General features: G+C 37.6%; 1 protein-coding gene, 2 long non-coding RNA genes and 1 other non-coding gene across 4 annotated transcripts; 1 reads left to right on the top strand and 3 right to left on the bottom strand.

Moving 5' to 3' along the window:
• Positions 1–1,417: 1,417 nt before the first annotated feature.
• LOC110897035 lies at positions 1,418–4,041 on the bottom strand. Its single transcript, XR_002568383.2, has 4 exons — positions 3,803–4,041; positions 3,328–3,716; positions 3,138–3,224; positions 1,418–1,668 (listed from the first exon to the last, which is right to left on the bottom strand). It is a non-coding gene; the product is annotated as an uncharacterized LOC110897035 (long non-coding RNA).
• Positions 4,042–5,233: 1,192 nt separating this feature from the next.
• On the bottom strand, positions 5,234–6,296 carry LOC118485118. Its single transcript, XM_035981370.1, has 2 exons — positions 5,871–6,296; positions 5,234–5,394 (listed from the first exon to the last, which is right to left on the bottom strand). The coding sequence occupies exons 1-2, from the start codon at positions 6,088–6,090 to the stop codon at positions 5,234–5,236; spliced, it is 381 nt and encodes a 126-aa protein (XP_035837263.1). The 5' UTR covers positions 6,091–6,296.
• Positions 6,297–10,464: 4,168 nt separating this feature from the next.
• LOC118485177 lies at positions 10,465–10,571 on the bottom strand. Its single transcript, XR_004875482.1, has one exon. It is a non-coding gene; the product is annotated as a small nucleolar RNA R71 (small nucleolar RNA).
• A 6,557-nt stretch (positions 10,572–17,128) lies between these two features.
• On the top strand, positions 17,129–20,869 carry LOC110897034. Its single transcript, XR_002568382.2, has 3 exons — positions 17,129–17,406; positions 20,219–20,277; positions 20,849–20,869. It is a non-coding gene; the product is annotated as an uncharacterized LOC110897034 (long non-coding RNA).
• The last annotated feature ends 6,072 nt before the right edge of the window (positions 20,870–26,941 follow it).

Raw genomic sequence — 26,941 nt, 5'->3', positions numbered from 1 at the left:
CGGTACAATACGGTATGGTATTTGAACGTAAAAATCAACAAATGCAGGTATGGTGCTAGACCGGTGTGGAACCGAAAGTAACGATTCTGAAAACACCAAAAGGTGGGTACCAAATTGGTATCGAAAATGATTTGGTATAGTAAATTTGGTACCGATACGATACCGGTTTGATTACAGGATTTGATACGATTTGCTCATCGATAATCTAAATATCCAAGTTAATTTATATGCTAGAATTCATTTATTACAGAAAAAGACATAAAAGAAAGCAAAATAAGTTGTTGTGTATATTAAACCTCATTCAAACGAAATACAGTTTACTTACTGTGTGTATGAAAAGTAATCTAAACGGTGCAATTACTTGCATGGCTACGTTACTACAGGATTTGATGAGCTCGGTACCAATCGGTACCGAAAATACCGTTACCGAAATCCCCAAAAGTGGGTACCGGTACCGAATATACCTAGTATGGTACGGTTCGGTACCGGTCGGTACTGGTACGACACCGGTATTTGAGGGTAAAAAACGGTGAATACTGGTGCCAAACTGGTACCGAAAATATACTTAGGTTGATAAATTTGATACCGGTACCTGATACCATTTACTTATCCCTTAATGATGTTACTATTATTGGATTTTACATATAGGATGATTTTACTGTTCATTGCATTCATATATGTAATATATATGTAATTAATGGTTAGGTTTATTTTTAAAGTTTACTAGAGGGTATCGGTTTTGGCCTAAAACCATAACCATAACCGCGATGTCGGTTAATAGAAAACCATAATCATAACCGACCGGTTATGGTGGTTATGGTTAATCGGTTTTGATGGTTATAGCGGGTCGGTTGTGGGTGGTTAACCGTGTATTTAGCCTAGCTAAAATAACTAAATTTTTTTAACATGGAATAAATTGTTATTGTCTATAGTATTAAAAAATACATATAATCTATAATATTAATACTAATTATTATCGAATATTCAAATAAAGTGATATAACATATTCCATAAATTCAAATAAACATTCAACCAAAACCAAAAAAACGATATGAAAAACCCATAAATACTAAAAATCTTCAGTCAAAAACATCAAATATTAAAACCATGGTGAAAAGACTAAATCTTACAAAGATTTATTACATGTCGGTTCGGTTCGGTTATGGTGGGTATGGAAACATTGATAACCATTAACCGACCCACCGGTTTTTGTTTTGGTTCGGTTTTTTCGGTTCGGTTTTGTCGGTTAATATGGTTATGGTTCGGTTAATTCGGTTTTTTGCACACCCCTACTAGAGGGTAGGCCCGTGTGATGCACGGCATGACCAACAGTTAGTGTCCTTCATTTTTGTGGTGCGTTCGGGAAAAATGTTTATGCATGGATAAAAGGTAATTAGCCAAAAGACAATGTATGAGAAGCCATACAAAACGTCATAAGAGCTTGTACCATAAGCCGGCCACACAAAATTTAAGGCGTGCATAGCACAGGAAACTTTGTTTGCGGAATGTGTTTAAGAACAAACATGTATGCCAAGTCTAAAAACATACATTACAGAAAAAAAAACTTAAAGGAGTTCATAAAGCTTCCGGTTTTATTCAATAATTCACGAAATCTTCTGCCGCTAATGCATGCCCATGTAGTCGCCCTTCCCTTTAGTAGTTTCTTGACTACAATAGGTTTAAGCAAGTAAACATAAGCAACGGCTATGAGTTAGTCAAATCAAATATCTTAACATAATGTGCACGCATGACTCTCCATACATGACTAACCCATAAAAATCATTGAGAGAACTCACTACCATATGAAAACCTCAAATCATATTACAATATGCAACAACAATAAATTAAATAAAACCAGACTAAATTGTAACTGCCTAAACCAGGTTTTTTTATTATTTTTTTCAGCAAATTAATATATTAAAATAAATATATACTACAAAAAAACACAAATTAGATATTAAAATTACATTAAAATCATAAAAGCTTATATCAATTTCTATTTTTAAGTTATAAGAATAGCATAAAATACACACCAAATTTAATTTATAACATAAAACATATTGTAAAAATATAATATTACATAAATGAGTTAAACGGGTCAACCGCCAACCCGACCAGGTTGACCCGAACCTGACCCGTTTAGCTAAACGGGTTGGGGGGTTCAACCTGAAACTGACCCGAACCCGTTTAGATAACAAACTCATACAACAATAAAGAACAAAAACATTTATCTTGCCTACTTGATTGCTTTGCTTAATCAACCTATTGTTTAATACTTATTGTACATATCTTATTTGTGGGGATCACAGCTTGACATTGAACGTTTATACAAAGCGTTAAACTTGTTGGTAATTAGGTTCACTATCAACCTTAAAAAAATGATTCTGGGCATAAAAGAAAGAGTATTTTTAATGATTTTATGGAAGAATTACAAATATATCACTACAAAGTTTCAAAATATCATACACCTTAGTCCTGACAAACTAACCCAAACACTCAATAATGGGTCGATGATACGGGTGTTTATGATCACCTCCTGGGTAGGGGTGTTCTTCGGGTTTTTTTTCTCAGGTTTCGGGTTTTCCTGGTCGGGTTGTTCGGGTTTTTAGCTAAGAAAAAGCGACCCGACAACCGAACCACCTAAGATCGGGTTGGTCGGGTTTGGGTTTGGGCTAATTCGGGTCAGGTTGTGGAGAGAAAAATGAGAACCTTACCGGTCATATGGGTGAAACGGGTCAGCTGGTTAAAACGGATCACCTAAGTGGATTTATAATGCATAAAATTTATTCCAAAAGTTAGTTTAATGCATTTTTTAAACCATATTTACCAGGCTATTTTTATAAAAAAAAAAAAAAAAAAAAAAACTAAAAATTGGAAGATAAAAGCATGTGTTTGCAGTTCATAAAAAGACTAAAAATTTGGAAAAGATATGTTTTGGAAGATAAAAGCATATGTTTGCAGTTCATAAAAAGGCTAAAAATTGGGAAAAGATATGTGTTGGAAGATAAAAGCATGTGTTTGCAGTTATATCTTGTGTTCTGGCTATTGGCTAATACAATTTTCCACAGCAGATATTGAGTTTTGTCAGACAACTATCATACTAAAATAAAATATAAACAAATATATAAACTGCATACCAATATTCCTTTTAGGTCAGTTAGCGAGGACTCAAGGCGTTTGCGATGGTCAGGAATCATCATCCTTGATTCAGCCAACACATTTTCCTATTCAAATAAACAAAAAAAGTACTTTAATCATAGAAAACATGTCAATCACAATTGCAAGTTCACTAAATGAACAAATATTCGTAATAAAAAAATATAGTACCAAAGTTGCAATGTTGTTACCCCAATGACACTTTCACCATATGTCGAAATACATCTCTTAACCACGATCTTTGGATCCTCAAGATACAAAAAAACGAAGCTCTTCTCGTATAGACTCACGGTTCACATTGTGTTCTCTGGATAGTTGAATGGCGGAGATTCGTCTACCACCTCTCTCCGCCCTCCCCAAAACCACCCGTGAGTCGCCAGCATTTGCAATGTAAATTAGCCTGTTACAAATAACACCCACTAAACAACATGTGCCCACCGAGGCGAGTTGTGGGCGCGTACGCCATTGATCTCTAACAACAGATATAAACTCGTCCTCGGTTTTCAAGAAAGATTTTCTAATGACATCCGCCAAGATTTGTCCATCTTGAGACACGAAATCTAAATAAAGAAAACAATACGATCAACATCGAATTACTACAACCATCCTCATTACCGCCACCATTAAACCTGGAAAGAAATCATACCATTGTCGTTGTACACCACTGTCTCCCTTATCATACCATTATCGTTGTACACCACTGTCTCCCTTATCAACAGTCAACAGTTGTTCATCACCATTGCTCCCCTATTTCCGAAATTGAACTACCATTGCCACCATCATTCTCAATTCGAGAACCAAAAGGGTTTTGAGGTTTATTAAAAATATATATTAAATAAGGATTTAAAAAGACCAAAATACTCACAAATGTGTTGCATGTGAGTTGACTTACCCAAGAAAATAAGCTGAGTTTGTGCCAAAGGCTGATTCTCGCAACAAAAAAATAAAGCAAAAGGTTGATTAGAATATATATTTTTTAAACTGAAAGGTATAACCTGCAAGTTTAAGCATACATGATGGTTGGTTTTTGTAATTTTGTTTTTTATATAATGTTTAGAATATGGAACAAAAAAAAACAAACAAACATTATATGAATCTAAAGAGAGTCATTCACGAAAATGAATAAATACATAGATGAAACTCTTTTTCTTTTTTAGAACAAAACCTTTTCATCGATGATATCTTTTAGATTCTTTTTTTAGAACAAAAACTAAGGCATAAATACTTTGTTAGAATTATAATAACTTTTAAGTATTAAGAGTTGTCGATCTTGGAGTTGACCACTCTTATGACCATGTGAGATAAAAACAATTATAAAACTTTATCACATAACAATATATTCACCACATATTTCTGCCTTCAATATAATGTGTCAATCTAGTTTCCAAATTCTTTTATGTACAAATCGAGTACACAAATTGAAAGTGTAAAATTAACAAACTTACCAAGACTCTGAAGAGCATCAAAAACCTCAGATCCATGAAAAGAATCAGCAGTTATACTTTTGAATTCATTGCATAGTTCTACCTGTTCTTTTCTAAAATTCTAAAACAAAATAAGTGCAGAGTTGTTAATCAAGAATCAATCAACCAGGGGTGTTCATCGATTCGGTTTGAATATTTTTTCACTGGAACCAAACCAAACCGAATAAATATTTTTATTATCAACTTTTACCATAATCTGTTATTGGGTTGGGCTATATAGACTCGGCCAAAACTTTGGGCTAAATAAAATAACCATTATTTGATTGATATTTGGTTTATTCTATTCAAACAAATGCCAAAAACCAAACCGAAAACCAAATATGTAATTTAATTCGAATTTAAATAGTTACACTTTACTTCACCTTTCAATTTAAAACCGTACAATAAACGAACCTAAATCAAACTGTTACAAAACAAACCAATTTTTTGTAATGCATACCGTTACTCTGTTGCTCAATTTTTCAAAAATAGGAAGAATTTGCTCTGATTCTTCTACTGTTTGATCGGGATCAGGGTCTAAGAGCTTTGTGTTCATGGTTAAGGTTTCCGGTTCTTGAATTTTATCTGAAAATTTCAACATAAACTATCAAGTATTAACTATTAAGCATTCTATCAATATAACTGATACAAACCCCAGAAGAATCGAGAAAAACAAATATTACCTTGTAGTTAGAGAGTTTAACGTACCAGTCTGAGGTGCGGGTGTTGAGAGATCGCCGACAATCAGAGAGAACAAAGAACCCTCTACAGTTTCCTGTATTAAAAACCTCATTATTGGGATCTTTTAAGCAACGTGGTATCAGTTGAACTTCAATCGCCATTCAAGAATCGCAATTATAAAGTCTCAAAACTTCTTAATACTGATGATGGCGATTAGTTGGAGCATGGGTGAATTCCTTAAATTTTAAAAGACGATTGTTGAAAGGGGGATGAAATTAGCCAAGAGGCACAAAAACAGATTCAATATTATCAAATATACACTACAATTGCATCAATAAACAACCTCATATTTATATTCAATAACATCAATCAAATTCAAAATAGTATAAATCAAAACAACAATGTATATAATTCGATTAGCAATCTTACATGCTATAATCATCAAACCTATCATACTCATACTCTCCATAAAACTTAACAATAACAATAAATTAAACACAACTTATATCTAACCAAAACTCCTTCTGAACAATAACACCCCTAAATAAAAAATAAAAGATTAAAACGTACTTGTCACCATTCCATATCGGCATATCTCAGCCCATCGGATCACCGCCGCACTCCACCACCGCTGCCCCTCCGTTTCCGCCACCGTCTCCTCCGCCACCCTCCGCCTGCTACTCATTCTCACGACACCCTCCAACCGCCCTCTCCGCCAATCGTCGCCTCCCTCCGTCGACCGGCCGCTCTCTTCAATAGCATTCCACCTCCCTTCTCCATGTTTGCTCATATAAGGCGCCAATTCAAGATCTTAATTAGAGCTGTAGGGAGGAAAGAGGATGGAGGATATTGGATGTGTGGATGAGGCTAGGGTTCCAGATCCAGAGAAAAGAGGGAAAATAAGTGATCTAAATTTTGAAACGAAAGTGATGATTAAGATCAAATTGATGAGGTCGAATTAAATTCATGAAACTCATGGAGCGATTTGAGGCCTTGTAAGTTGTAACTGATAATCAATATTGTTTTAAGTGTTGAATTTATAACATCATAAATTTTGACTTTAAAACACTAACATGCAACTAAATTTTTGATTATATATAGATTGGATTTTATCACCCCAAACTATTGGTTATTGGTCGCTGCCGCCTTCAACTATCACTTTGACGTCCGTCACCTCAAACTTAACATTTAGTGTGTTCTGTCACCATATCGTTAACTGGTCACTAACTTTAGATCCCGTTACAATACTTTTGGGGGTGTCATAGGGATCTTAGGAAGGTTTTAGGGATCTTAGGACACCCCAAATGTATAGTAACAGGATTAAAAGTTAGTGATCAGTTAGTGACATAACACACTAAGGTGTTGTTTGTTTTTGGCCAGAAGCACTTTTGGCCACTTATGTCTGCGTCGCGCAGACCTTTGGGTCCTGCAACTTGTTTGTTTCCTCGCAGACCTTTCATTAAAAAAGGTCTGCGAGACCTCTTCCCCACGCAGACATCAACTCATGTCTTTTAACCTCTTCTCACCTCTTCTAAACACTCCTCTTCACATCACAGACCCCTTCTCATCACCTCACCTGCTGCCACCATCACACCCTCCCACCCGCTGCCACCCTCCCACCTGCTGCCACCATCCCACCGTCGCACCCCATCCCACCGTCGCACCTCTCCCACCTACATAAGCCCACCACCACCGCCACCTGATACATCACCACCACCATCATCATCGCTGCTACACCTCCACCACCATCATCATCGAAGACCGTAGAACAAAACCCCCAAATCGAACAAAACCCCCAAATCGAACAAAACCCCCAAATCGAACAAAACCCCCAAATCGGCGGTGGTGGGTTTTGATGTTCTTGGCGGTGGTGGAACGACGAAGGCGGTGGTGGTAGTGGTTGCGACGGGGGTGGGTGGTTGTGGTGGTAGATGAAGGCAGACGGGGGTGGGTGGTTGTGGTTGTTCTTGGCGGTAGATGATGGCGATGGTGCTATGGCGGAGGTGGTGCGGTGGTGGTGGTGCTATGGGCGGTGGTGGTGACAGATTGTAGAGAGAGAGTTTGTAGAGAGAGAGAGAGAGAGTTCAAGCCAGAGAGAGAGAGAGAGTAGTGGTCTGTGTGTGTTTGTGTGTGAAAAGAGAAGAGAAGGGTTTTTGTAGAAAAAAAAACAAATCCTCTTCTCCTTGCAGACTGCAGACATTTGGTCCACCTCTTCTCCTGCAGATGTGGTCCGCAGACTGCAGACCTTTTCCTGCAGAAAAAACAAACAACACCTAAGTGTTAAGTTGGGGGTGACAGGCGTCAAAGTGATAGTTGGGGGTTGTAGTGACCAATAGCCAATAATTAGGGGTGATAAAATCCAATAACCCTATTTTTAACTACATTATATTATATACTACATCTTAAAGCAAAAAGTCAGTGAATGCCGGTAGTATTTCCATTTTTCTTCCTTCTCTTTTCCTCCCTCTCAGCCAGTATTTATTTTCCTTTTTCCCCTGTCAGACTCAGCTATGTCCTTTTTCTTTACACGTGTATAGTCTATGTTTTTCCCTATAGTTAACGTCTCTTGCTCTGGTGTTGATGTGTGTAAAATGCAACATATAAATCACATCAATTAAGGCATAAAACTAACCCTTTTTAAGTACTAATGTTGGAAAAAGAGTGTTTTTGTCTTTCTTTTGTATTTTCAGGATGAAATGAGCTCAAAATCACAAAAGAAGCAAAAAGACAACTAATTCTACCATAAATACAAGAAAAGGAATAAAAGTAGACTGCCCGGACCCTCAACGACAACCCCCAAGGCAAAGAAGAAAAAACAGAAGACTGAACACGCCCCGTGTCCAGCGAACACGGGGACGTGCCCAAGAAGCAACAGAAAAGACAAACTAGTAGAAGCTTCCATTGCCCACCACGAGGCCGTGTCCAGCGGGCACGGGGGCGTGGTGAAAGTACAGCAGGCGCATTAATTGTAATTGCGAATTACAATTAATGAAGAGAGAGAATGTCAGACGGGCACGGGGGCGTGTCCATCGGACACGGGGCCGTGCCCAGCCTTCTGTTCAGCCTATAAATAGGGGTGCTTGGTTTCATTCCATCTCATCCCTTGGCACACCACCTCTCTCACACTTCATCCACCACCCACCACCACCATAACACCATCATCCACCACCATCATCCATTGTCCATCATAGAGTGTGTGAGTCGTCTCGGGATCCAAGATTGATCGTAAGAATTCTTGACAATCAAGGCCATGTTTACCTAAGTCTCTTACATCACTTGGTGAAGACAAGTGTTTAGTATAATACTTTTTATTTTTAATCTTTTGCACTTTTTATTTGGTTTTGTATTAATGACTTTAATAACTAGTTACTTATGTTGAAGGTGATCTTTCCTTATCGTTTGTCCGTGGTGTCTTGGCGTTATTTTACTGTCTATATAAAATAAAGGATTTTCACCATTCATATCTCCACGGTCTATATGGAGGTATGTTGGCTACCTGGTCGGGGGTTAAGGGGACGGTTTGGTAAGGGTCTTGCCCTTGTTCAGCGTTTAGAGGTCCTGCTTGGGACCTGGGTCAAATTTAGTAGGATCTCCTTCAATGCCCATAGGTATTGGATGGCGGGGATCCAAACTCTTTGACCCCCTCATAAGTTAACTACTATTAATACTATAACCCGGCTATTTAGGACTGTATCCCTGCTGACTCAGACTACTTAGCCGAGGGTAACGTCACCGCCGAAAGCGGGGCCTACCACAATTTGCATTAATAACTTAATTCATTATCTTTCAATAATCCGACCCTTTAGGATTGTATCCTTGCTGACTCAAACTACTGGGTTGAGGGTAACGTCGCCTTCAAAAGAGGGGCCTACTACAATAACTAAGATAATCTCTTAAACAAGTGCAAAAGTGCGAAAATAATCAAAGGTTATACTAACACACGTGTCTGATCCAAGTGATTCATCTTGTCTATCTGTTTTTATTTTATTTTATTTTTCTGCATTTAGTTAGTTGTTATTTTTCTTAGTTTAAAACATTTTTCTCACTTTTTGATTTGATTAGACGTTGAGGATAAACCGGTATTAAAAGCTCTTGTGTCCTTGGACGACCTCGGTATCTTACCAACACTATACTACGTCCACGATGGGTGCACTTGCCCATATGTGTGTTTAGTGTTAGTAAATATCGTGTTTTATAAATTTAAAACTTGGCTAAAAGTGTAAAAAGGGGCTTAAATATACATCTAAAATATATTACACTACACACGCATCAAGTTTTTGGCGCCGTTGCCGGGGACACAAGGATTTTAAGAAAGTTAGGAATCAACGGCCTAATCATATTTTTATTATTTTCTTTAATTTTTAGGATTTTTCTTAGATTTTCAGCTTCTGCAGAGCTCAGCACGGGGCCGTGCCTGGTCGGACACGGGCCGTGCTCAGCATCGTTACTGGCAGTTTTTGTTTTCCAAGTTACAGAAGGCTGACCACGGGGCCGTGCCGGTGCAACACGGGGCCGTGTCCAACTTCCAGTAACTGGGATCTGGAAAACAATCACTGAAATTCCGACCACGGGCCGTGTTCGCTCAACACGGGGCCGTGGTGAACCTTCTGACCAACATTCTTTTCTGTTTTTATTGCAGGACTTGGAACCCGACGCCAACCTCACGTAGTGTATGAGCTCCAGTTCCAATAAAGACATAAAAGAACCACTAGAAGAACCCGAACGCTTTCTCAGAAAAAGGTTAAAAGCCAAAAACCAAGAGAAGGTTTCGGGTGATCCACCTCCAATGGCGGACCAACGTACCCTTATGGATTATCTACGACCCACCGTAGGTAATCTAGGCGCCGCTATCAATGCTCCGAATGTCGAAGCCAATAACTTCGAACTTCGGCCGCATTTGATACAAATGCTCCAAAACCCCGCAACCTTCCACGGGCTTGCGGACGAGGATCCCCATCTACATATAACTAATTTCTTGGAAATATGTGATACCTTTCGGATCAATGGAGCATCAAACGACGCCATCCGCCTCCGTATGTTTCCCTTCTCACTAAAAGACCGAGCGAAAGCTTGGCTCAACGCCCTCCCAGCTGGATCGGTAAACACCTGGGATGAACTAGCCCAAAAATTTCTATATAAGTATTTCCCTCCTGCTAAAACTGCTAAGTTAATGGCTGAAATTAATACATATTCACAAGAGGACGGGGAATCCTTATATGAAACTTGGGAAAGGTTCAAGGAGCTATTACGCAAGTGTCCCCATCATGGCCTCGCAATATGGCAACAAGTATCCACTTTCTATAATGGATTGTTGCCACACACTAGGCAGACACTTGATTCTAGCTCCGGGGGACTTTTAGGTAATCGACGCCCACACGAAATATATAATCAAATTGAGGAAATTGCTCAAACCAATTTTCAATGGCATACCCCCCGGGGAAATAAGTCTATCGCCCCGGGCGCCCATAAGGTCGACGAAAGCACTTCTTTACAAGCCCAAATCGAGGCCCTTTCTTCAAAAATAAAAAAATTAGAAATGACAAAAACAGTCTCGGTTATGGCTTGTGAAGGATGTGGTGGGTCACATGAAAATTGGAGTTGCATGAAAGAAACGGACGATCAACAAGAAATGGTAAACTACATTGATAATAGACCTAGGCCGTCGGGTCCCCCAACGGGAACTTACAACCAAGGATGGCGAAACCACCCAAACCTCGGTTGGAGGGAACCGGCAATAGTAGTAACCAACAAACCCAACGAACAAACTTTCAGCAACCAAGAAATGAGTCACAAAATTTCACTCAACAACAAGGTGGACGAGAGAGGCTCGAAGATACTATATCTCGCCTCGTCTCTGACACTGATAAGAAAAACTCGGAAAGATTTCTACAATTAGAATCTAATTTTAGAAATCAACAAGCTAGCATTCAAAACATAGAAAAACAATTAAATCAAATAGCTCAAAATTTTTCCGAGAGACCGCAAGGCGCATTACCTAGCAATACCGAAACAAACCCAAAGGCGCAAGTTCACCTCATCACACTACGAAACCGCACCGTAGGGCCTGCAGAAGTGCCACCACCTACGGAAGAAACAGTACCGACACCTCTGCAGGAGAAGAACTCTCATCCATCACCAGAGCCTACCAAGGCTCCTCGAGTTCCATACCCCGGTAGGTTAATTCGTCAAAAGACAAATGAGCAATTCGCAAAATTCGAAAGTCTGTTAAAACAATTTCATGTCAATATTCCTTTTATCGAAGTCCTAACCCAAATGCCCAAATACTCTAAATTCATGAGGGACTTCCTTACACATAAGAAGAAAATTGAAAATTTGCAATTAGTCAATTTAGGCGAAGAATGCTCTGCCCTCGTACTCAATAAACTTCCCCGAAAGAAAATCGATCCCGGAAGCTTCACGATTCCGTGCTCAATAGGGGAATCGCCCGTTCGCAATGCCTTAGCCGACCTAGGGGCTAGCATTAACCTCATGCCCTCATCAATGTTCAAAAGACTCGGCTTGGGAACCACGAGCCCTACAAAAATGAGCATACAACTCGCTGATCGATCCGTCAAATTCCCACAAGGTGTCATCGAGAATGTCTTGGTAAAGGTAAGCAGATTCGTTTATCCAGCTGACTTTGTCATACTCGATATGGAGGAAGACACCAAGGTTCCCCTTATACTAGGGAGACCCTTCCTTGCCACAGCCCAAGCTGTGGTAGATATGAATGACGGGACACTCACTTTGAGGTATGGGGATGATGAAGTGAAGTTCGGAGTTGGGAAGAGAATAGAGGACGACGACCCGGTCAATTACATGAAGGTTATTGATTCAAGCTTGGATGCTGCTCTCCGACGGTGTAACATGGGAAGCCAGGCATCCCACTCAGAAGATATATAACCTCGAATCGGGTCAAGCCAAGGACCCTTATAAACGTGGCGCACCACGGAGGCATTCCGCGGAACTATCCTTAGTTTAGTTTAATCTTTTAGTTTTATTTTGCAGAATAAAACACTCTCATGGTGGTAATGGATGAAAAGGGGAACGAGAAAAATGGACCCATGCACAAAGAACAGAGCAACCCGACACAAATCTCCATCACAGAAGGCTCAACACGGGCCGTGCCCAACCAACACGGCCCCGTGCTGAGCCACCTGCAGAAAAACGCCCAGTTCAGGTAACTAGACACGGGCCGTGTTCAGCGGACACGCCCCCGTGTCCAGGCTTCTGTTTTAATCCTTTAATTTTTGTTACTGGCACTTGACCACGGGGCCGTGCCCGGTCACCACGGGGCCGTGTCCAGGATGCCAGTAACATAAATCTTTGCTTTTTAACCTACTTTTACACATTATAATCAACCAAAAACCTTATTTTTGGACACATTGAGGACAATGTGTAATTTAAGTGTGGGGGGATGCTAAAACCTTGAATTTTGCAAATCCTAAATACAAGCCTTACACAAAACTCTATTGGAACCGCTAAACACCCCAAATTTTTTTCAAAAAACTTTTTCATTTTTTTTATCATTTACTTGTCTTAGTTTAAGTTGGGAATAACAAGTTCTAAAAAGGTTATATTTTTACAAATTTACAACCGATAGCGTCGTGATAACAAAGAACCAACATAAGAAAATTACGAAACGGCATAACAAGTCTAGTTAAAAATTCGATTATATATACTTGATCACATTAAAAACCCATTCCCACAAAAGTGAGTTTTGAGCCTTTATTGAGCATAAAAATATACATATTTAGACTAAATGCTCATTTTTCGTTTCTTGTGTGAATAGCCGCTTGGTTCTTACAACTCTAGAACTTGCCACGACGATACATTCCCGGTCCTTACCAACTTAAACCCAAGTAAGTAAGTGATGGAGGCATTAGGACTAACCATATTTTTCTTTCTAAACCATTATTTTTCATTTTTTTTACCACCTACCCAAAATCCCCCTAGATAGCCCCTTTGAGCCTAAACCTTTCATTTCATTACCCCAAAAACCCTTTTTACCCACCAAAAAAAAAAAAAAACCCTTTTTATTTTTCACCCTTTATTTTAGTAACAAGCTTGGTTTTTCGTAAACTCGCCTTTTTATGTGATAATAAAAAATAAAATAATGATGAAGTCAAAAACAAACAAGAGCTATATAAAAGCTTGTTTGGAGAAATACTTCAAAATAAAAAATCACTAAAAACAAGGTATGTCACGAAAACCGACGCTTTTTACGATTTTCGCCCTTTTACTAACCACTAACCCAAACCACCCACCTTTAACCCAAGCCTAACCCTTCACCCAAAAAGTCCTCTTGATATTTACAAAGGTAAAAAGTTAAAAAGGAGGAGGATTGATTGCTTGGCAAGCCTATGGAAGGCGTAAGTTCCATGCCGCTCTCGAGTGATTCACTAAAAATTACACCTTCGGCCGAGTGTTGAGTGATCTCCCGTGAGGTATGTGAACTTGTATATAAATGGAATTTTAATAAGGCATGCTATGCCCAAATAAGTAAATTATCTTATGAAACGTTCAAAATAAATCATAACGAATAGGATTGTAAATAAATAAAAATAAAACTTACAAGGACCTTGGATTCCCGACACTCTAGGACAAGCTAAAAACTTTCTCTTCTACCTATTCCATTTGGGAGTGTAAGCCACATTTAAAGAGTTTTGCTTGAGGACAAGCAAAAGTTCAAGTGTGGGGGTATTTGATGTGTGTAAAATGCAACATATAAATCACATCAATTAAGGCATAAAACTAACCCTTTTTAAGTACTAATGTTGGAAAAAGAGTGTTTTTGTCTTTCTTTTGTATTTTCAGGATGAAATGAGCTCAAAATCACAAAAGAAGCAAAAAGACAACTAATTCTAGCATAAATACAAGAAAAGGAATAAAAGTAGACTGCCCGGACCCTCAACGGCAACCCCCAAGGCAAAGAAGAAAAAACAGAAGACTGAACATGCCCCGTGTCCAGCGAACACGGGGACGTGCCCAAGAAGCAGCAGAAAAGACAAACTAGTAGAAGCTTCCATTGCCCACCACGGGGCCGTGTCCAGCGGGCACGGGGGCGTGGTGAAAGTACAGCAGGCGCATTAATTGTAATTGCGAATTACAATTAATGAAGAGAGAGAATGTCAGACGGGCACGGGGGCGTGTCCAGCGGACACGGGGCCGTGCCCAGCCTTCTGTTCAGCCTATAAATAGGGGTGCTTGGTTTCATTCCATCTCATCCCTTGGCACACCACCTCTCTCACACTTCATCCACCACCCACCACCACCATAACACCATCATCCACCACCATCATCCATTGTCCATCATAGAGTGTGTGATTCGTCTCGGGATCCAAGATTGATCGTAAGAATTCTTGACAATCAAGGCCATGTTTGCCTAAGTCTCTTACATCACTTGGTGAAGACAAGTGTTTAGTATAATACTTTTTATTTTTAATCTTTTGCACTTTTTATTTGGTTTTGTATTAATGACTTTAATAACTAGTTACTTATGTTGAAGGTGATCTTTCCTTATCGTTTGTCCGTGGTGTCTTGGCGTTATTTTACTGTCTATATAAAATAAAGGATTTTCACCATTCATATCTCCACGGTCTATATGGAGGTATGTTGGCTACCTGGTCGGGGGTTAAGGGAACGGTTTGGTAAGGGTCTTGCCCTTGTTCAGCGTTTAGAGGTCCTGCTTGGGACCTGGGTCAAATTTAGTAGGATCTCCTTCAATGCCCATAGGTATTGGATGGCGGGGATCCAAACTCTTTGACCCCCTCATAAGTTAACTACTATTAATACTATAACCCGACTATTTAGGACTGTATCCCTGCTGACTCAGACTACTTAGCCGAGGGTAACGTCACCGCCGAAAGCGGGGCCTACCACAATTTGCATTAATAACTTAATTCATTATCTTTCAATAATCCGACCCTTTAGGATTGTATCCTTGCTGACTCAAACTACTGGGTTGAGGGTAACGTCGCCTTCAAAAGAGGGGCCTACTACAATAACTAAGATAATCTCTTAAACAAGTGCAAAAGTGCGAAAATAATCAAAGGTTATACTAACACACGTGTCGGATCCAAGTGATTCATCTTGTCTATCTGTTTTTATTTTATTTTATTTTTCAGCATTTAGTTAGTTGTTATTTTTCTTAGTTTAAAACATTTTTCTCACTTTTTGATTTGATTAGACGTTGAGGATAAACCGGTATTAAAAGCTCTTGTGTCCTTGGACGACCTCGGTATCTTACCAACACTATATTACGTCCACGATGGGTGCACTTGCCCATATGTGTGTTTAGTGTTAGTAAATATCGTGTTTTATAAATTTAAAACTTGGCTAAAAGTGTAAAAAGGGGCTTAAATATACATCTAAAATATATTACACTACACACGCATCAGGTGTTAAAGCTTTGTTCTAGCTTTTTGTCAAATTACAATAATCGGAACCTCAAAACTGAAGATTTACAAAACTATCACATGTAACCCTAGAGTGAAAAACTTGTCGACTAATGGGTCTAGCCATTATTTGAGGGCCAGAAGCTTCCTATGCTTTATCAGATTTTCCGTACAGGTCAGTGTTGCTGCTTGCCTTCCTTTTAATTCATAGCCTAGGGTTTCTTCTTTGTGTATTATCTTTGGGTTACACTAATTGTCTTTGTCAATGGTTTTTAATTCTTTGGATTTCATATGGTTACTTTTATTTGAATGCATGATTATTAGACACATTGATATTGAAGGTTTCGTTGATTCTGTGACAACTGACAAAAATAATGGTAATTCCGTACAACTTAAACACTCGATTTAACGTTTAATTTCTCTCATTACGATTTAATTACTGCATGATTAGGTCGTGTAAGATCTAGCAATCATTGGACATGGTCAAAATGCTAAACAATATCAACTCAATCGCCTTGTCGCGAGAAAACCGCAAACTATGTCCTAATATGTTGGCAAAATGCTGAAAACACTATTCACCGGATCACACTATTCATGCCAGCAAGTTCAGAAAACTGTCTGAACGAGCAACGAATGGAACGAAAGCAATTTATGGATGGAATATAAATAAAAACCCCTAACTAGGGGCACCAAATGATAAAATATATAAACTTTCAAAAAAAATGTATATTTATAAGGTGTTCTTTCTGCGCCAAACTGTAACAAAATAAAATGTTCGCGAGACTAAAATTTCAGAATTTTAATGTCTGTAGGACTCGTAAATAAAATATTACATCTTAAATAAGCTTGAGGATATCAATGGGACATCCGAAATATAAACTCCCGGTGCTATGCCGCAATTTTCACACATTGCCCAAGTTCGAGCCGATAGGCGAATAAATTATATTCCTACCATCCAATTTCCTAAACTAAAAGGCTAGCGAACTAGTTAGTGATATTTTGGCGTCATAAACGCCTTAAATAAACGCCATAACATCGATGGTAAAATAAAACCATAGCTCCCGGTATTATATAGTATCTTTTATATAACACCCGATATCGAAACGACGAGCGAACTAGTGGTATTTTTACCATCCAAAATCTTTACCCATTAAATTAGTAAACAAAATTAACTTTATTTAAAATCCCAAACTATCATTAGCACCCTAATTACCATAACTAAATTAATTACCAAAATATCTCCTAATTTAACATATGTGACTTATATATATACATATATATATATATATATATATATATATATATATATATATATATATATATATAAACAACCACCACACCTCCCATGTGATCGACCATACATTTCAAATCATTCAAGACTTTTTTTTATGATGATGGAAGTATGGTGAAAATGAAAATCATATATTTGACCAAGAAGGGATTTGGGAAATTATAGTATATATCACCATCACTTTTCCCTCATTTTCTCCTAACTTCCAACACACCAAAAATCCTTCTCTTTCCCCCTCTTATAATCGGCAGCCCCAAAACACCCCTACTTCCTCTTTTTCTAACAACTAAACACTCCATTTTACTTATAAAATACCAATACAAGAAGGTTTGAGGTGCTTTCAAACTTGGAGAGTCATTAGGGACACTTTGGAGCTTCATTATCTTCTCTAATATTCATCTTAAGCTTATGCAAAATTGTAAGATCATCTTTTATCATTTTTTTTAAACTTATTATGATATGTAGTTTAAGAAAGTACAAGTTGATCATCTTGAACATAAAGAAAATCAAACTCAAAAGTCCTAATCTCACCATAAAAGTCTACTAAATGTGATGTATATTATGTGGATTATGTTGATTATGTGCTAGATGATGCTTTACATGTGTTGATCTTGCTAAAGTAGGATTTTTATGTATATGATCTTGCATGTTTAAGAACAAAAATAAAGATTTAAACATTTTTATGTTTAAATCTAAACAAGATCATCATTCTTATGAGCCATGAACTTTACTACAACATAAAGATGATTTATTTCAAATGTGACTTTTCTTAAAGATTAAAAACCATGATCTAAATTATAATAGTCTTGAAAAGTGAGTTGAACAAGTTGTTTAAATAAAATATCAAGGTTATATGTAGGGTAAAAAAATGATGGTTTAAATAATCTTGTTAAAAGATCTAAAAGTGTTATAATCTTTATTAAAAGTATGGTTAAAAATATATAAGTAAAGTTCATGGAGCATAAAGATATTTATGTGTAAGTTTAATCATGCAAAGTTGGTAGGTTGAAACTTGATTTGAGTTTAATTGTGATTAAGGGGTTTAAGCATGCTTAAAATACGTTTTAAAAACGTGGAAAACGCCATAGTTTAAAGGAAATTATGGCGAAATTTTCTAAAATCTTAATCGCGATTAAAATGCGATTAACGAGGTGATTAGCGTGGTTAATCGTGATTAATAACCTTAATTGCGATTAACGACCTTAATCGTGATTAGACGAACCCTAATGACAAGGGTTAAGTATTAACTATCCAAGAGTTTATTTAAACACTAAAAGGTATTTTTATTAAATAAACATGGGGAAAATTATGAGCATACCAATTAATATAATTTTTGGAGAAAATTATATATACGATTTAAATATCTTAGTTGGTGTATAATACGTGTGTATTATGTGTATGTATTAGTGATAGGAAATACAAACCAAACGCATAAATACCTTTCACAAAAGCAATACATGAATACTTGAAAATACACCAAATACATATATATAAACCACACATATATCACAACCACGAACGAACAACCGGACAAAGGATAAGCTGGCGAACGGACATCGGACGACTTAAATTATAACCATATGTACTTACATGACAATATATATATAAATATTCGAACCGACACAAAATATATAATAAACGCTCTATCAAATGAAGCGCGTCGTCATCGGCAGCGATCACTCTAGTGTCTCGACACGGTGCGTGCACACACCACGGATGACATATTGTCACTTCCGACACAAAAACACACATACTTGGCACTATGACGAAACTCTCAAAAATAATATATATTTATAGACAAGAGAAATATAAATATATGTTAACACTTATAAAAATCCGGAAAGTATAAAATGGATATTACTAAGTGTACATATACATGTGAGTATACAAGTATAGTAATACGTGTAAAATACGCTCAAAATACACTTGTAAAAGTATAAAAATACTTGGGCTAAATTATATAACTTTGGGCTTTTAAAATAAATTTTGGGCTTAGGATAACATAAATATTGGGCTAAGCCCAATACCTTAAATACATGGGCAAAGGTCCATTTCATTAAAAAAAATACTTATAAAAGCCCACATACAATACTAACATGGGCTAGGCCTAATAACTTATAGGACTTGGGCTAGGCCCAAATGCCATAAAATATGGATTAAGCCCAAAACACTAAATTGTGGGCTAAGCCTAAAGTAAAACACATGTGTATTTTTATAAATATATATTGTACAAGTACGTTATAAATACGGTATACCTATACGTATAATACGGTATACCTACGCGTATAATACGATATACCTACACGCAGTGTTGTAAAAGTCGCTAGGCGGTCCCTAGTCGGCCGACTGGGGAGTTGGGAGTAATCGGAGTACTCGGAGAGTACTCGGGGAGTACGCGGACATGGTAAATATAAAGAAAATTAATTGTTATATATTATTTATGTGTTAAAATAAGCATAATTCATGTCAACTGAGTATAATTTAAAATGAAACATGTTTAAAGTTCAAATATTCTGAATACAAGTCCGACTAGTTTGAGTACAAGGCCGAGTAGTCCGAGTACAAGGCCGAGTAGGCCGATTTTGACCGAGTTTGACCGATTAAAAGTCAACAAACCACGTTGACCGCCTAGACCGACTAAGCCGACTACGTCCGACTATGTCCGACTAGGCGCCGACTAGGCACCGAGTACTCCCGAGTAATCCCGAGGCCGACTAATTGAGACCGCCTAGGAGGAAGTCGCCTCGGAGGGGGTCCGAGGACCGAGTACTCGCCGAGTACTCGGCCGAGTAATCCGACTTTTACAACACTGCCTACACGTATAATATAGTATATGTACACGTATAAATACGGTATACGTACACGTATAAAGCGCAAAAATACAAGTATACATACGGTATATGTATATGTATAAAAGACTCTAGTACATGATGATATACTCACATACACTTGTTGAAGTGTACTCTCTCACTAATGTCGTACACATACGACAACGTATTTTGACGTTAAAAATAAATATTTTCAACACTTTTATCAATTAAAGATATACACTTATATTTGTGTAACAAATATAAAGTATCGAATCAAAGTACACCAGGAACAAATGCCAACGTATTATTAAACTACACAAGTGTTCCAAAAACGAAATGAAAATAACAAACGTTCAAGATGAACAACGAGTACAAGGTCTAGGAAAGACCGACGTGTCTAATGAGTTAGAACCCTTGTAGGTTGACTCGCGTTTACGGAACACGTTGCTAGAATATCTCTCTCTTAGGAACGCAAAACAGTGAGTTCATGTCCCCCTGTTCTCTTAACTGTTTTCGGATTTATAACTCTCGGGGGTGAAATACATGTTACATATGTTTCAATGGTATGATTTGGCTATGAAATGAACTATTAGATCATGTGAGCATAGGCTGAAACTGAAATGCCAATAACTCTCATAAGAAACATGGACAAAGGTTAGATCTAACGGGTACGGCCGAGCCCCACTCATGGTCCATTTGTGACTACTTAGAGTGCTTTTGTGTCCTAGTCGAGGTGATTCGACAACAGTCAAGGTGATTCGACAACAATCAAGGTGATTTGACATAGTCGAGGGGATTTGACACAGTCGAGGGGATTCGACACAGTCGAGGGGATTCGACACTTATAATAGCCCACTCGAGTTGGGTACTCCCTATGTCTTCACATATATTAATGTCCTTGCAAAACATTAATGATCTGTTCATAGACGCTATACATACCTGTTTGTTATGAAAGATCTCTCACATGTTTAAAGGTTTAATTGGAGCTCACTCAAAACACATGAACTCGCTCAGCTTTTGTTGATGTTTTCAAACTTATATGTATTTCAGGAAACTAATGGGATCTTGGTGTGTAACACCTCGAAAATTTCCGTCCAATAATGTATTGACACGTGTCATAAGGTTCCGGTATGTGAAAATATACTTTAGAGGGACTAAAGTTGACAAACAGTGAAAACTATGGAACGTAAGGGTCCAAAGTGTCAACAATGGATAAATAGACTCTATGATAACCCTACATAATGTTTATAACCTTAAACGGATGGATCATGGATCATACGAAGCGGAAAATGCACAAAAGTGAGGAATTACAAACTATAGGGGCCAAAAGTGTCAACATGTTGAATTTATACCTCTGAGTGAACTTTTGGCAGACCCGAAGCTTTGTAATGCTAAAATATACTCACTAGAATATGTGGTAAAAATTTCGTGAAGTTTCGTTATCGTATGAGAAAGTTATGGCCAAAACCGTACTTGAGGGGTTAAAAGCGTCAACGTCGAATTTCATGACTTTTCGGTTGAGCGCAAAGTTATCCGAGGACATTACCATGTTGGTAAATGTCCCAAGGTTCTTAGAAACCACGTTTGGGGGTTTACGAGTCAAAATAAGTAGCCAAAGCATCGCGTGCAAGAGCAGGGACCAAAACTGCCAATGTTTGGCAAAGTTTGACAGCAGCAGAAGCCAGGCGACCCGCCTGGACAAGCCTAAGCGGGCCGCGACCCCCTATCAGATGCAGAGTTTCGCGAATATTGCTATTTGGGTCCGAATTTTGAATGGGAAACAGCTAATACCACCTCCTAAATGCACCAATGGATGGTCTTGCATGCCTAGGCTACTGGGAGCTCTCTATAACATCTGAATTTCCCCCATAAATCAGATCATACTTCATTTTATTGAGCACTTGTGCTTGTAAACAAGAACACACAACTTGCAAGAACTCTCAAGGCACTTCTGGAGCATTTCTGAACGACAAGGCAGCCTCCTAGTGTTAACTAAGCTTCATTAGGACCTTTGTAAGCTTTCATATCAGTCTATAATTCGTTTTTGCTTTGATTATTAGTTAAAAGTCAAACCGTTGATCATATAGTTTGACTTTTCGATTAAACGAGTTTGGCTCTGTCATTTCTCAAATTGAAACCACTGATATGTTGGTATTTATGTGGGAAACAAACCCTCAAAAGGGTATTCTCTGATTCCCACTCTAAGCATGCTATTTGTCGAGTCAAAGTTGTTTCTAAAAAGTCAACAGAAATCGTTTTTGCGAAATATAGCATAAATGGTAATGTAGATGACATGCAATCAGTTTGATCATCAAAAATAGCTTTATAATGAATGTAAGAATATGTTGTACCATGATCAACTCGACAATCTTTAGTATAAACCCGGATTGGAACCGAAAGTCTTATAAAACGACTTTTTCGTTGACTCTCGATTCGGATCCGTGCATGCATGTATGAGATCTGTATTAGAGCTTATTTTAGACCATTTTTATTTTAGTATAACTCTCTGGAATTTTTATATCTCGAGTCTATACTTAGCCGATTCATATGCATGTTTCCGATTATGCTTAAAAGTTGACTATTTTGCCCTTTTTGATGTAAAACGTGATTTTTGGAAAAGTGAAAGAGTAGAAATCTTTATTACTAATTTATAAACTTGCACCGAAAATTTGAGGTCAGTTGGTGGTCCAGATTTTGAGTTATGGCCGATAGCGTAAAACTATATCTTTATGTTTAATAAACGGCGCACTTCGCGTATAACCTATTTCAGGCCACGTTTTGATATAAAACTTTTTACCCACTGATGTTATATAATATTTTGGGATTTTTGATGATTTTTATTTAATTTTTGGCTGAACGTATCATAGATCGCTAAGTCGATTCGGTTAATGCCGGTTTTGACCGTTTAAGCCATAAAATGAGTTTTATATATTCTTTTGACCCCAAACCTTTTTCTACTGATTTTATATGTAAATAAATTATTTTGAGCATTCTGGAAATATAAAAACCTCAGCTTTCTTTTGAAAACCCGGAAACGGCTCTAAAACGTATTTTAAGCGTTTTTAACGCATAGTAAGCGTTATACTCATATTAAACATATAAGATTCATACCTACTGATGTAATTAGTATATTTTCATATAATAACAGTAAGTATAAATGTTTGAACTCAGATTTCCAGTTTTGGCATTTTTAGCCCTTGTGAAATTACTAAAATACCCCTACGGTGCATAGTTTGATTTTAAATGATAAGTTTTGTATATGGGTCATACCCTACTGTTATAATATGTTAAATGAAGTATATTTACTGTATAAATCAGACCCGAGACTCAGATTTCCAAATTAACTCTTTTATAATCTTTTAAATGACCAAAATGCCCTTATGAGGTGTAAATTGAGTTTAAAATCATTCGGGGCATAATAGAACATAACTTACTGATATTATATCATATTTAAAGCATATTATCTCAGGGAACTTGCATTTGACTCTTTTGGCTACCCGTAACGCCCTTTTAGCGTTCGGTTCGGTTTACGTAACTAGTTTGCGTAAATTGACCGAAACGGGTCAAACGTTATCATTTTTATCTCAAAATCCAGAATGTATTTAGTATACCCATATTATACAAGTATTCAAACTTGTCGGGTCTAAATCACATTCTATCCGGTCTTTCGCTTAATCGTGCGCTTGTACCGTATCGTCCTTAAAACTAACCGGTCTAAGCTAAAGCTTAAATAAAAGACCCGTTAGGAATCTAATGGGTTATTATAAACCTTTGTTTCAGATTAGGAGGCCCAGTAAAAGCTACCTACACTTACCAATTGTGATTCATACTTGCTCAGGTAAATACATTTTGACTTATTTTCCCTATACGGGCTTGGGGTACGGTATATAGAATACCGCTTGATCGAGCGCCCAAATCCTGCGCCCTTGGGTGTCCAGTCTTGAATAGTTTGTGCGACTCGTTTAAACAGTCTTGTTTTACTTTAAGAGTTTGGGGGGTTATTGACCGTGTCCCGGATATCCTTGGCATTATCTTACGAGATGGCCACGACCAGAGCACGGGGTGTAGGCGTACACCCGACGTGTATAACTCTTTAATGTGGTGTGTCATTTAATCTTTAGCCCGGACAGCAGATCCCGGGCCACCAAATGTACGAGTAGCATGTAATTCGTTCACAAGTTTAGATTGCATAATTATCCCAAGTTAATAAAAATATTTATGCCTTGTGCATTTAAATCAATTTTCAATCATTTTCAAAATGAGTCAGTTGATTTGTATTTACCAGTGTAAACTGACGTATTTTTCCCAAAAGGTTAAGTGCAGGTACTAAACGAACTAGGCTGGCTGTTTCCTAAGAGCGTCCACTATAGTCTCGCAAGCTCGGACGACAAATAAACTGTTGAACAATTTATCTTATTTTATTTGATCCGCCTGTGGATCCGTTTCAACTACTTGTGATATTTATTATTACATTTTAATTAAAGTTGAAATGAATCTATTTCTGCTTCCGCTGTGCATTATTATATTGTGTTGTTTGTCTATGACGATGCCAACCACGTCACTGTACCCCACACCGGGCCCACCGGTGACACGTGGAGATCGGGGTGTGACATGGTGCTAGTGTTTACTATGAAGCTTTTAGATTACAAGTCATCGATGTCATCCTTTTTGGAGGGTTTGGTCCATATATCTCATCTTCAATGAGATAGAGGATGCAAAGCCTTATGTTTTAATCTTATGTCAACTAGTCCTTTTGTAAACTTAAAACTTATGTTGGTTTGTATCCTAAACAACTTATGATGTGTAATATTTTAGTATGTCAATGGATGAACATCGGATGTTTTTAATCATGTAGATGTTTACTTATATCGTATGCAATGAAAACTAATCAAGTTCACACCGCGCGCTTCCGCTAATGAACGGGTGTGACAGATTCACCTGGATTGGAACACTTTTTAGCAAATGAATATTATTGTTTTTGAATGTTTGCTGTTGGATAAAGGTAAAACTAGTTTGCTCTTTAATTTATTTGATTGCATGATGATTAGACACATTGTTATTGAAGTTTTTCACAGTTGTTTAAACATTCACAGGTAATTTATAGTCAAAATTGAGTTCTGGTCAAATGGGTAATTGTTGGTCTGACCCATAAAACACATTATTCTGTTTCGTATATATCTGTATTCATAAATAGTTATAAAAAGGTCATCCCAACTAGGGATGAGCATGGTACCCGTTCAGTACCGAACCGATACCGGTACCCAAAATCCCCAAAAGTGGGTACCGGTACCGAATATACCCGGTACAGTTCGGTACCAGTACTGGTACGTGTAACACCTCGTAAAATCACGACCAATATAATGAAGACACGTGTCATGAGCTTTAAACGTGTAATGGATTAAATATGAGGGACTAAAGTTGACAAGCAAAGAATGTATAAAAGGATTCAAAGTGTCAACGTTTGATAAATATACCTTTCAACAACCATACACGATGTTTATACCCTTAAACGAATGAATTATGAATTATATGAAACCGTTTGTGGAAGAAAGTGAAAGTTTACAAACCACAAGGGTTAAATGTGTCAACATGTTTAATTTATACCTCTGAGTGACCTTTTAACGAACCCGAAGCTTTGTAACGATTAATTATGCTCACTAGAATAAGTGATAAAAATTTCACAAGGTTTCGATATCGTATGAGAAAGATATGCGAACATTCGTAAGTAAAGGGTTAAAAGCGTCAATGTTGAAATTTAGGACTTTTCGGTGATCGTATAACTAACTTGGGGACTTAACGAAGTTTGTTTATGACTTAGAGTCCTTAAAAGTCAAGTTTGGGGGTTAAAGTGTAATAAAAACAAGTTGAAATCAAGTTTGGAAGGACCAGGGACCAAATATGCAAATTCTGAAACTTTGTAACCGGAGGGGGGCACCCATACCGGCCGCGTAAGACCTCCCAGGTCTCTTACGCGGGCCGCCTGAGAACCACCAACGACTAAAAACATGGCAGATGCCTGTTTCAGCCTGTTACACCGCCTTACAAAGCCTGTTTTCGATCCCAGAGGCTGCACCAACGGTTTTTCATGCATAGGGACACTTGTAATGCATCAGGGATCATGTGTAGACTTTGTTGTAAGGATCTTATGCAATTTAAAGTCCTATATAAAGAGTTCTAGTTGCAACATTGTTGCATGCACTTGGAAAAATCATTTAAGCTGAATTCTGGAGCTCCCTGGACCTCAAACAAGATTCCATTAGCTTCTAAATCGTGCTTAGTACTTCAGTAAGCTTCCTTAACCTTTCTAATTCGTGTTTTATTAGTTTAATAGCCTAAAGTCAAAACTGTCATAATTAAGGTTTGACTTAGTGATTAATCACTAATGGTCCAGTCATTTTTCGAATTGAAAGTGGCTATGAGTTGGTAATTATGTGGGTAATAAACCCTTAAAAGGGCACCCTCTGATTTCCACTCTAACTAGGTCAATTGTCGAGTCAAACTTAATTGTAAAAAGTCAACAGAAAGCTAATTTTCAAATAAACACATAATTAACAATGTAGAAGCTATGAAACCCGTTTTATCACTTGTATAACTTGGTAATTAATGTAAAAACATGTCCAAGCATGTTCAACCCGACAATTTTCAGTTTAGGCTCGGTTCGGAACCGAAAGTCGCAAAAGTAGACCTTTGCTTTGACTTTCAGTTCTGACCCAATGTAGCATATTTTAGAAATGCCTTAGAGCTCTATTAGGACCAGGTTATAGGTTAGTGTAACCCTCTGAGGTTATACAACTTGGTTCCTAGTTTATCCGATTCATTGCATGTTTCCGTTATATGCCTAAATATTGACCATTATGACCTTTTGACCTTAAAATGAGATTTTTGAAAATGTGAGAGGTCAAAAACCTTTGCTACTGAGTTATAAACGTGTCCTAAAAATTTGACATCAGTTTGAGGTCTAGATTAGGAGTTATGCTCAATATCGTAATTAAGAAGCTTTTTATTAATTAAACGGCATAATTAGCATAAATCTTATCTAAACCCAAATCTTGACACCAAACTTTTTACCTACTGATGTAATATAATATTTTGGGATTTTTGAAGATTTTTAGTTATTTTTAAGCTGAGCCTAACATAGGGTTC

This window comes from Helianthus annuus, chromosome 12 (genome assembly GCF_002127325.2).
Source record: "Helianthus annuus cultivar XRQ/B chromosome 12, HanXRQr2.0-SUNRISE, whole genome shotgun sequence".
Classification (NCBI taxonomy): domain Eukaryota; kingdom Viridiplantae; phylum Streptophyta; class Magnoliopsida; order Asterales; family Asteraceae; genus Helianthus; species Helianthus annuus.
This window is presented reverse-complemented; position numbering and strand designations above follow the sequence as displayed.